Source organism: Etheostoma spectabile, chromosome 13 (genome assembly GCF_008692095.1).
Source record: "Etheostoma spectabile isolate EspeVRDwgs_2016 chromosome 13, UIUC_Espe_1.0, whole genome shotgun sequence".
NCBI lineage: Eukaryota > Metazoa > Chordata > Actinopteri > Perciformes > Percidae > Etheostoma > Etheostoma spectabile.
The window spans coordinates 24,983,567-24,995,539 of NC_045745.1; the positions used below are offsets into that span (position 1 = coordinate 24,983,567).

The 11,973-nt window shown below is 39.3% G+C and overlaps 1 protein-coding gene across 3 annotated transcripts in view; it reads right to left on the minus strand.

The window, feature by feature from the left end:
• Positions 1–3,355: 3,355 nt before the first annotated feature.
• Positions 3,356–11,973, minus strand: part of cxxc5a (CXXC finger protein 5a) — an 18,711-nt gene continuing 10,093 nt past the window's right edge. For 2 of the 3 annotated variants that reach the window (XM_032534040.1, XM_032534041.1), the window contains exon 4: positions 3,356–4,451. In XM_032534040.1, the coding sequence (XP_032389931.1) occupies positions 4,407–4,451 (45 nt within the window). In that variant the 3' untranslated portion in view covers positions 3,356–4,406. The remainder of the gene's footprint in view (positions 4,452–11,973) is intronic. The other variant, XM_032534042.1, reaches the window with a different exon arrangement.

Sequence of the window (11,973 nt, forward strand, 5' to 3'; positions counted from 1 at the left end):
TCAGTGAGAAATTCAATAGTTATTCTCATGAAATTAAATATTTACTTGTTATATTTATATTTTCTTTTATATTTTTTAAATATTAATTTGTTCAAGGTGGTTTGTTAATGTAAAGTAAGTGAAACCAGGCTGAAATGTGTACCCTAAACTTACATAAAATAACTCATTGCAACCTTAAAACCGAAATTTTTGGAAGATATTTGATGAAAAATACAAATAGGTCTACTGAAATGTCCAATTAAAAATAGTGTAAAACTAATCTAAAGATTTAGTAGTAATTTTACCAAATTACAGTTACACAATAAATCAAAAACAATGTACTGAGTCTTAATTTTGCTTTTCCTTTCCTTGTTATGTTATATCCTACTTTGACACATAAATGACAGCATAACATTATCATGTACAGCTTCAAGAAATTCCACTTTGTTGTTATATATACATTGATGGACCTCATGGTACAAAGAAGACCTGTTGTTTGTTTATCTTCTACAGCATATGACAAGTTCCGTATGTAACATCCGTTGTTGCAAAGCAAAACATATTTGTTTCTTAAATACTTTGAGTGGCCCAGCATATGATAGGTCTGTATGATGTTATCATTGTAGCAGTGGTTACTAGTAGGCTTGTCCATTGTGCAAACTTCATATCTAAAAGAAAAAAAGATCTCATCAGAGTGTACACGTTTTACAACTGAATAGAGAATACACCAATTTTAAAAGGAGAGTATTGGCTGCATTGATTTCTGTGGTTCAGAGTTTCAGCCTTTGGCGTCATTCACACAAGTGGAGCATTTGTATATATATCCATATATATTAATATGTATTATTAATAATTTCCACATATGTAAGACTAAATACTATGTCAATTTACAGCATACTGTATTCTAAGGGTATTTATGCTTTTATATAACAGTTAATTACCGCCCAATGATTTGTATATATCCTGTATATCTATATTGTTATGTTGTTACTTCATTCAAAATAAAGAAAAAGAACAATTAAAAATATTTCAATATGGATACCTTTGTTGCTATAACAGTTTTGCACAGCAACCACTGCCACTATTGTTTCTTTATGAGAATGGATAGGAGTGCATCTTTAAGAAATCACATAACTTTAAAGTACATTTTGAATAAATCTGAGTAATGTAAACACTTTTAACCAGTCAAACTTAATTTAGTCTGAAATGAAAAAAGTGACAGACTATAACACACAGTGGAAAGTACACTTTTTAACACAGTATGTCATGCATGACCTTTGTTTTGCTGTTGTAACTTTTTTTCACATGTGCTGAGACAGAAATTATACAAATCCCAATGAGCCAAACTTTGTCATCGTAATCCCTCAGTACACAGAAATTAATGGGATATTCCTAGCTATAAGTTATTTACTAATAACATTTTAACTTCCCCAAATCTAAGCCTATCACATTTTATTCAATTAATGGGGCAGCACATTGTCTAGTCTTTCCCATGCCGTTTGCATAACACTAAGATGTCTGTGTATTTTCATACAGTAGATCTAAACCTTATATAACATTGTTGTTTAATAAGATTATGCATTAAAAGAACTTTAAGAAAACCTCCCTTTGATATTCACTCATACATTGAAAAAAGGATCACTTCTGACTCCTCAGCACTCTGCCCTGTGTACTTGCAAAGCTTGTGTTTTTTCCTCCTGTTAGTCACATTTTACAAGCAACATTCCTCCCTCCTCAACAATTGGACTGCATCAGTTCCTGCTATCTCCCCCGTTCGAAGAAGGTGGCGAGCGAGCCGAGAAGGGGCCAGCCTGTTCAGGGGCATTTGGATGGGGGGAAGGGCATGTCTGCTGGCAATGAGGGTGAGTAGATCAGTGCGGCTCAGAGTCTGTGAGGCGGTGATAAGATTCCAGGATTTTCCCAGTGTGACAGGCCTGCTCACCAAGCCGTACACCCCTCTGCATGAAGAACCACCACCACCTGACACCCCTGCCCCCGTCTCCCACCCCTGGGCTGCTACACCTCAGCAGGCAGCAGCCACAGTCACCTGCAACCACACCCCACACTTAAAGTCTTAATTTCTCTCTTATTTTTCTGTCTCAGGTGGAAATGTGAAGTGCATGTATGATTTTTTTTTTTTTTACTTTCCAGTCGTGTGCTTCCACACTATACACTTGTGCTGTCTCCTTCTTTCTCACTGGCTTACTTCTCTTTCTCTATCTCTGCCTCCTCATTCCCCCCCCCCCCTCCCCACTCCCTCTCCCTCGGATGGCAGGTCAGGCAGTGAGCTGTGCGGGCTCAGAGGAGGTAAGGACGCCGCGGTGCACATTAATAATGAAAGGCCTTAGCAGCAACCCCCCCACCACCACCACCACACCCCAGAACACACTACACACACATCCCCCATCGCCATGGCGATGGCACTAGCCCAGCACTGTACCGGGGGGGGGGGGGGGGGGGGAAGCTGGGAATATAGCTACACTCTCCAACCCTCCGCTCGCCAAGCTGATCACGAGCTCGTACACAAGCCCACCATACTGGGCCTTCACCGAGGATATTCGCTAATTAAAAACACTCAGCACTTCGGCTGCGGCAGAAATCTGCATCTACATCCCCACCTGGATATGAAAGAGTGACTATGAAGCTGTGAAAAAAAATCTGTGAGGATCATCACTTAGCAGGAAATGGAAATTCACTCTCGTGTCAGAGACCTGAGGCATTAGAATTAGTTATTACACCCATGTGAGATTGACCACATTTTGGAAAGGTTTTTTTTAAAATCAGCAATGCTTTCACTTAACCATGTCTTTATCCAAACTTCGCTCCCTTCTACTCCATGCATGCATAACACATCCTGCCATAAACACAGACACTTTATCCAAGCCTCTTATGGATAGCCTTAATAGCTCTCAAGACAAAACTAGGTAGGTTAATTGTCACAAAGATCTTAAAGAAGAGAGAAAATCAAGACAAAAAATAACATTTAGGGGGATTTTCAGGAGGTTTTGTGCATTTTAAAGAAACACTGCAATCAAAATTGGTCTTGTTCAAACATGTTTTAAATCATTTTGGTTACATTTTAGCATAGCAAGGCTCCATCAGTTATTCCACTATAGGAAGATATTACAGAAGCAGTGAGAGAAATATCTCAGTCAAACCAAGGACATCATGGTGATCCATGCCACCGCCTGATTTACTTTTAATGAGTTCTGCTCGCATTAGAATCTTTCAGAATTTCCAACACCATCCAATTATAAAAGAAATAAGAACATTTTTTAAATTCTTGGAAAATGTATAGTTAATGTTTCTTTTTGTCAAACCAGCTGTTTTTCTTTAAAAAAAAACATGCAAATAGACAAGACAAACATCAGAATTGTAAATTTTGACACAAATACATGCATTCCTTTTTATTCACAAAACCAGTCCAATTTTCTAAACAAATACAAAGATTGGTTATTTTTAAAAGCTGTAGCTACCCAGCAACATAACAAAATCATGAAAATATAACAAATAAACAAACAAATAAAAAAATGTAATCTTGTCTCAGTGCGTTCAGTAGGGTAGACTCAGAACAAGTGCTGTCTCTTACAGTGCTATTGCCCAGAGCAGTCTTGGCACATGCTCAGTAGGGCCACAGTAACATAAGGCTGCCAGTTTCACCAAAAGAAAAGTTTGGAAATGCAGAGGAGGGCTGATTGAGGAGATTACAGTAGAGACGGCATCTTCAACCCAGTGATGAGTCTCTGGAGATCCGCCTGATACCATGACTTTTTTGAGTTTAGTTTAAATTCGAAATCAACAGTGTCACATTTTCAAACACGTTCTCTGTCTTTCAAAAAACAAAGTGTTCTGTCTGAAAACTCGACTCTTTAACAAAACGAATCATGAAATAGACAAGGGTTTAAGTAACATAATTGAGAAGAATTACAATAATGTTTGCCATTAGCCACTAGTTTTGAAATATAGCTGTAAATTTACATTCTCTACACAAGTACTGTATCTTTCCACACATGAACAACATTAACACCAAACACAGAAATTAGTTGATTGTCCACACTCAGTCCGTCATTTCTGTTTCTGGCAATGAACAGTTCCATGTTTAAGCGACAGAAAAAAACCTGCTGGAAAAAGGACAAAAGGTACCAAAATGGAAACATAGAAAAGGGAATGAAAGTTGCCATAGATGCTTTTCTTTAAGCTTCATTTTTGGTTCAAGGAATAAGTAGGTGCATCCATTACCCCGATTGATTTTTTTTTATTTTTTTTTGTTCTGCTTTGTTTTTTTTGTAGTTTTTTTTTAATATAGTTGTATTTGTTGCTTGTTTGTTTGTTTGTTTGTTTATTAGCCAGTGTCTGTTCCGGAGACAATCCAGGAGTTGGCATTGCACTTGATGGCAGAGCTTTGGGTAGGGAGTTGAGGAGGAGTCCTACTGGAACCAACGGAACGCCGCTCCTGTAGGAAGCATCACCTTCTTGCAGAAACAGAAGACAAGGAGGGGAGGGGAGGGAAGGGGAGGGGAGGGTGAGAGAGAGAAGAGGAGGTTGGAGCTGTTAATGAAAAGCGTCACATTTTTTTAAGAGATTGCAAATATAATCCCAAATCTACTACTTTACTGAGAAGCTGTAACTTCTTCACTTGACAAAGAGGCATGCATAGTTTTGCAATCCTGTTCTTGCATTCTCCGTTGTTTAGGGCTGCAACTAGTGAGTATTGTCACTATCAATTCATCTATCAATTGTTTTTGTTTTGCTTAATGTATGTAACGTAAAAAGAAAAAAGGAAAATCTGAAGTTATCAGAGCCCAAGGTTGAGTCTTTTAAATTACTTGTTTTGACCAATCAATAGTTCAAAATTCAAATATATTCAATTTGTAATGTTAAACAACAGACAACCGTGTGTGGCAGGGTTGGCTTGGTGGGTAGAGCAGGCAAACATACACTGAGTTTTATGCCTCAACGCAGAGGGCCAGGGTTTGAATCTGACCTGTGACAATACCCTGCATGTCTTCCCTTTCTCACTTAGCAGTCCTATCAAATAAAGGCGGAAAATCCCAGAAAATATTCTTACAAAAGCAGGACATCTTTACATTTTAGAAAGGTGGAACCTGTGCATGTTTAATATTTCTAGTTGACAAATGATTAACATGATTGTTGTCCAACAAGTTAATCGATTAACTTCTGTTCCACTGCTTTCCCCCTGGAGGGGTAGTATGTGTGAAATCTCTGCATTCTGCATTGTACGGTCCAACAGTTGCCCCCCTCTCTCCTCAGCACCACCACAGGAATGGGCTTCAGTCCCGGCTTCACACAAAACCCGATATGCCACATTTATTATTTAGCCACCACACACGTTGCTCTCCCACACCATCATCAATGACTATGCAGCTCTCTGTCTCTCGCTCTTCTTTCACTGTGGTTGTCTGTGCCTCTGATTGCACTGAGCAGGAGTGGCACACATGCATGCAGCTGCAGGGCTCAGCAGCAGCCTGCCAGTCAGGAGATAAAGAGCCGCTCATGGTCCCTGGAGCTGCAGCGCGTCTGGCGTCCTGCAAAGTGCAACTCAATTCTGCAACACAGATTCTTCCGTAAGCCTGCTCTGCCTGGAGCGAGGCAGGAGGAGCTCGACAAACATTTATGCACCCACACACACTCTCACACCAAACCAATATGTATTCAAGTACAGTCACACACCTCCACACACAGTGGCACGTTAACCGACACTCACAAAACACCCCCCATTCACACCAAACAGTGAGACTGTTGAACTAAAATTCTCATGGATAGACGATGGATTCAGATTTCACTTTTGCACCAGTACTCTACGGCAAAGGGCTTAATAGGGATCCATACATACTGTGAGATACACACACCCATGCATACGGTCACTCGTATCTATTGGAAAAGAAAACCGAATATGTACTGCATATTAGTGTCATGACCATTCACATAACTGTGTTGCCCTCTGAAAACATTTGAAAAAAAATTAAATTCTATCTGAATTCTACTAAAATTTGAATGAAAAAAACAATACAATCTGAATATAATCATACTTAAAATTCAGTGTATCTTGTTGCAACAATCTCTTGCACAGCTGTAGTGAATTATGAGTTTTTCAAAAAGGCATCAGAAGCAAATAAGCCATTACTTCAACTTCAAGTTTGTTTGACACTAAAAACAATACCGGCCCTAATTACCTTTCAGGCCCACTTAAACCATTCCACTGCCCTCCAAGTGTTCTTTTGAATGTGATTGTTCATATCTTGACATGAAACCGAATAACTGCGGGGTTCATGCTCCACAGGTATCTTTACTTCCATTTTGAAAGTTTACTCCTGCTGACAAAAATGAAACATTTTCACTCGGGTAAAAAGACTTCAAACAAGGTAATTACTTTGGTGATCTCAGCCAAATATAACCCACACTGTGCTTTATTTCTTGAATTGGCTCAATCAGGAATAATATGACAGCAGAGACACTGAATGCCACTGTGCCGTTCGTAGCCCACATATGCATGTGCCAGTTCACCTCAGCCTCTCAACTTCATATCAATTCTCAAAGACGTAGCAAATGCATAATATTTAGGAAATTATTTTTGGTTCAAATGAATATTAATAGGAACCACAAACCTGGAGGTTAACAGCCAACATATTGCCGACATTATGTTATGGTCTGTGTGTTAAGTATCATTGGCCCGTAATCCATCTCTGTGATGACCTTTCTACGCCAGTGCTCAGCTGTTAAGAAGACAGTCAGAGGGCAACAACATATGGTGCTGCCACAGATGTCGAAAACCTGGTTTTAGCCGGACTGACCATGACGTAGTGTGTGGAAAGAAAAACAAACAACACTTACTTGAACTGTAAATGCTGTTTTTCCTCATTATAGGACATAAGCAATCAATTGAAAAATGGCTGCGGTTCAAGGATAGAAAAACCCTTCCTTCACCAACACTGATTGCACAAGTTCAAACAGATGGAATCTGTGGGTGTGAAGTGGCCAATCACTAAAATCAACAGATGTGTTTTTCACACAAGGCAACTTAAATTTTGTGTTAGCATAACACAAACAATTTGTGTGTAACATACAACAAAAGTAGGAGAAGGGAGCATCCTTAAATTAGTTAGTCCACCACAACGTGGCCCTTAAAATTACAGTACATGTTGTAAGGTGTTACTGATGCAAATTCCTGTAACTCACTTCAAGTCACCATGAATTCAATTTTTTGCCCTAGGGTACCACTGAGCCTTCTTGTTATTGTTTTCATGGCTTTACCATCAGCAATTGTTAGAATTCCTTTTTGGACTCCTACATGAAGAAAAAAAAAACCTGACAGGATGAACGCAAAGCATCTCCACATGCAGTAGTGCACGTGGGATGTAACACTGTCTGCAGCTCACAAGGAGCGGAAAAGTAAGCCTTTAAAGCAACTGAGTCAGAACACCATTGATCTCCAGCTGGCATAAACACCTAATGTTTTTCTGGCTGAAGAGGTGAAGCTTTTTCCTCAATCTGCTCTCCCTTCCAGAAGTCAATTGTGATTGATATGTAAATAAGATGATACAATTTCTCTTACTGGACCAATACATACATCTCATGGCCATTGCAGGAGTATTAACACACACATTCTGATCCATCAGTTCAACCCATAAATCGTGTATTCATTATTATGTATGCCTGAGTCACTGGTGTAAATGGGGCTGCAACTAACAATTATTTGTGTTGTGTGTGTATATTTGGCTGATAATTTAAATATTTTCTGAATGTTAAGGTTACATATGATGGTTGGTTTTTTTTGAGACATGAAAGTGGAGAGAGAAGGGGGATTTCACGCAGCAAAGGGGCTCAGGTCGGAGTCAAACCCTGGCCCACTGCGTCGAGGAGTAAACACCTATAAATGGGTGCCTGCTCTACCAACTGAGCTATCTGGGCGCCCATGATGTGTTTTGAGGGGATGAATTTATTTGTTTTAAAAATTGTTAAAACAACTGTCAAATATAACAAAAAAATTTCAAAAACAAGCTTCATACACATCGTCTTTTAACCTGCAACTTACAATAATTGGTGCTTGCTTATTTTTTTACAAATAATACCACTGCCTTTCTTTTGTGTAAAGCGCTGTTTGCTTAATGTTCTGTAATCCAGAAGTCAGTCAACAGTACAGCACCTTGGTTCCCTCCCTTTCCTTCTCCCTCTTTCTGTCTTCCTTAGCCTCCTCTGTCCACTAGAAATGTGTCCCTCTGTCTGCCCAGCAACTTGCCCACACATCCATGTGTCTTGGTGTCACTCTGCGTGCCTGTCAGTTTGCATGAGCCTCTTCTGTCCTGACTGCCTGGTGTACGCAGTCTGGGAGGCAGGAAGGACCATGAGGGAATACGCTACTCCCATATCAACGGCTGATACTGGCAAAATGGCCCCCAATGGACCACACTAGTATGTCCTGTTGTTAGCTGTGTGTGTCTGATAACAAAGAAGCACAGTTTTTGACACAACCAATGAATTTCATTACTAAATTATTATATATTAATATTCTATAAGTAGACAAAGATAAAAACTCAGCTCCTGTCTTACTATATTGTGTATGTTCAGAACAGTACATCCTGAACATACACATACAAGTAAAAACAAAATACATTACAACTTCCTAACCCCGATTCTTCTTTCTCTCTGTGTTGAACAGCAGCGCTGAGACTGACACTACTGGAGGGTATTCAGACATACAGCAGAAAAAAAACTGCCTTCCCACTTATTTCTCTCAAATGTAGCATTCCCAAAATAAATCCAGACATCTTCAGCCAGTTAGCTATGAGGTGGCAAAGGCTTCAGCATGCTAACTCCCCCTCACTTGCCAATTTTACGCTCCTCTTTGAGCTGCCATGAGCTTTCAATGGAAACTGTCAACACCCTTAAAATAAGCACACTGCTGCTGCTGGACTGCACTTGTGTACTGACGCGTATACGCTCACAGGCTCGCACAAACGCGTAAACGTAACCCTTCACGCAAATGATGTAAAACAGAGCCAAAGTCTTTTTTACTCAAATTTGTGTGTGCGCACAAAAAGCAGTCAAAACCATGTGACAAACTGACCGCAAGACACATGTTAAATAAGTCGTCATGTTCCTTTAGAGATTGCACACTGAGTATAACAGCCACAGCAGACGGGGATGTGCCGCTATATCTTTGATTGGAGGGGAATGTGACACTCAGGGGCTGTTTGAGCTACAGCTGAGGCTCACTGCAGTTCACTCTAAAAGCCAGGAAGATCGTCTTTTATGGCACAGGTGCTGAATATGGATTAAGAGGAAGCAAGAATTTCTCTTACAGAAGCCTTGTTTTTAACACAAGAAAAATATATACCGTAATTGACGTTATAACATCATCTACTCATTATTGACATTTGCGATTTACTGCTGACTCTCTCTGCTCTCTCCTGACACAGCACATCTTCCATGAACCTCATTCTCTGACATTTAGCTTGTACCGATGACATCACGCTCGCTGACAGTGCGGCCCAGGCCGTATTCTCTGATCTAATCAGCTGCTGAACAAGAGCTGTTGACTTAATAACAAAGCCATTCGAGACAACTACTAGACTGCTAATGGGAAATGTATGAGTGGATGAGGACAAATAAAAAGCAGGCAAAATTGAAAATGTACTGCTGTCAGAGCTCTCTACAGGGGATAAAGGTGAAACTGCAGTAATGTAGAAAATCAAGTTTGGGACAAAGAGGTAACAGGTTGCAGACCTCTTTGATGGTTTCCTGATTGAATGACAATACTAGTATATTCTTAACTTAAATATTTGTTATTAGTATTTTACATTTTGTCAATTGTGTTGTATACTGTGACTGTAGTCACTTTATCTTTCTTAAAAAAGTCAAGCTGTGGGTTGTCAAGTGATTGAGGTTATGGTTTGATTCATGCCTTCTGTGTGGGTAGATGTGCAAAAGCTGCACTCTTTGGCACAAATGTTTTCTGCCTTTTCCCGTTGCAATCTAATGCTTAAAACATTACGTACATCTGTGGCACTGCAAAAACTTTTAGCTCTCTGAAAAGTTCCAGCTTCTTTGTACATTTCATCAATGTGCCTTTTGGTTTGGCAATTAATGAGACTCTGACCATTACTGTATTCACATACATTTCTATTTAATGAATGGTCCAACTTTAGTGTAATAAAATCCACATTTCAGCCAAGTGAAAAAAATTAAACCTTCATGCTGACTCTGACATCTGATCACAACTACACAGATTTTGTGCAGACACGATCAGGAATGATATAATAAAGAAGTGTTGCTTGCACAAGTGCACAAACTTTTCAAAACACATATATTGTCGTTTAACAATGTTTATAGGTCTTATATTGTCAAGCTGCAAGCAGAGATTAGCCTTCTTATTTCTGATCTGAAAAAGGGAAATTGCTTGATAGACACATTAAATAAATTAGCAAGTTGTGCATAGGTTCAGATGTCAGGAGTCCAAAATGTATGCATGGTAATTAGGCCTACAGCACACAATTAAAGTCAATATTTAGCTATTATACTTGGTACTTGGAGGCTTGGCAGGTTTATGGTACCCTGGAGTTTATTTCATATGAGGTGGCCACTGGCAACATCAGCAGACTGACGTCTCAGGCAGCGTGATGACCTATATCAACATCAACATGCATGAATATTCAAGCCCCTTTGGGTTTGGCATCAAGGGTGTGAATGACTGGTAGTAGGCTAACTGCCATGACAACATCAATTGCAAATCACAAATTAAATTGCTTTCTATTACAGACATTAAGTCTTACCAAGTGAATCATCAACGGAGACAAATCAAGCCTCTCATTAATTTGCAACTGAACAATAGAACAGTGCGAACAGCATGCTGGTATTTAGACACATTAGTCTGAGTCTCAACTTGTGACAAAGTCATGTTTTTTTCAGTTGCAATGGCCCGTGATGAAAAGCGTGTCAATCCTTCAGTTTCACACTATCAAAGGAACATGCCACGGGTCTTGAAAGTTTTAACTTATTCACTGTCATACAGATCATGTTCCCATTTGTACCATGTACTTTTTAAGTGTTTTAAAATGTGCTCTTCTTCGTGGCCCAGGCTAACATTGGTTTCCATTTGGCAATCTGTGGGAGGAAAAATGTTGCCAATTACATTGTAAAGTCTAAATTATTGTTGTGTGATGAAAGGCCAACTTTTCACATCAATCTGTGCAGGTGTGAGCACAGATCTTTGGTTCATTTAGGTGTAAGCACAGCCTTAGAAATTACAACAGCATGAATCTGACAACGATTAAACCAGGCACGATCTTCACGGTGAAGTCAAGACAACAAGTCCTCCACATACAAAACTACTGAATCTAATGTTTGTAACTGCCCTTTAAAACGACACAGAAGAGTTGTCTGATGTGACGCCATTATTGGCAGGACAACATTATTTGCCTGTGCCTTCTAAAACTGTTCCAAATCACTGTTGGAAAATGCATCAGTTTTATGATGTTTTAATGGTTTTGATTAAGGTCCGGTTAAATGTAGGCACACAAACAAGTTGGTTGGGATCTGGGAAACACTGTGCTTTGGGTTTAATTCATTACTTACTTAAAGTTAGGGGCCCTACGTTGTCATGGTTATACTTTTTGGGGTTTTCATGAAGGAAAGCATCCACAACCTAATGTGAACTCTTTGCAAAAGCAAACACTATGGTACATTTAAAAAAAGGGTAAGTAAATCATACACACTAGCAAATGGGCTAAAACATGCAATAAAACATGTATATGGCCTTTTAAAAGCTCTAACCCTGTGTGTGCACAAATTTGTAAATACTGTATGTGTAGCTGTATTATCGTATTGTTTGGATATTTTTTGCAGCAAAGCATGAAAATGACCAGTCGATCTTAAAGCTCCATTAACACCAGTGACCTGAGCTAAACCAGGTGAATCTTACATTTAAAATGGCATGGCACTGTACTGTTTTCAGTTTATGTCACTCAAAATCTTCCA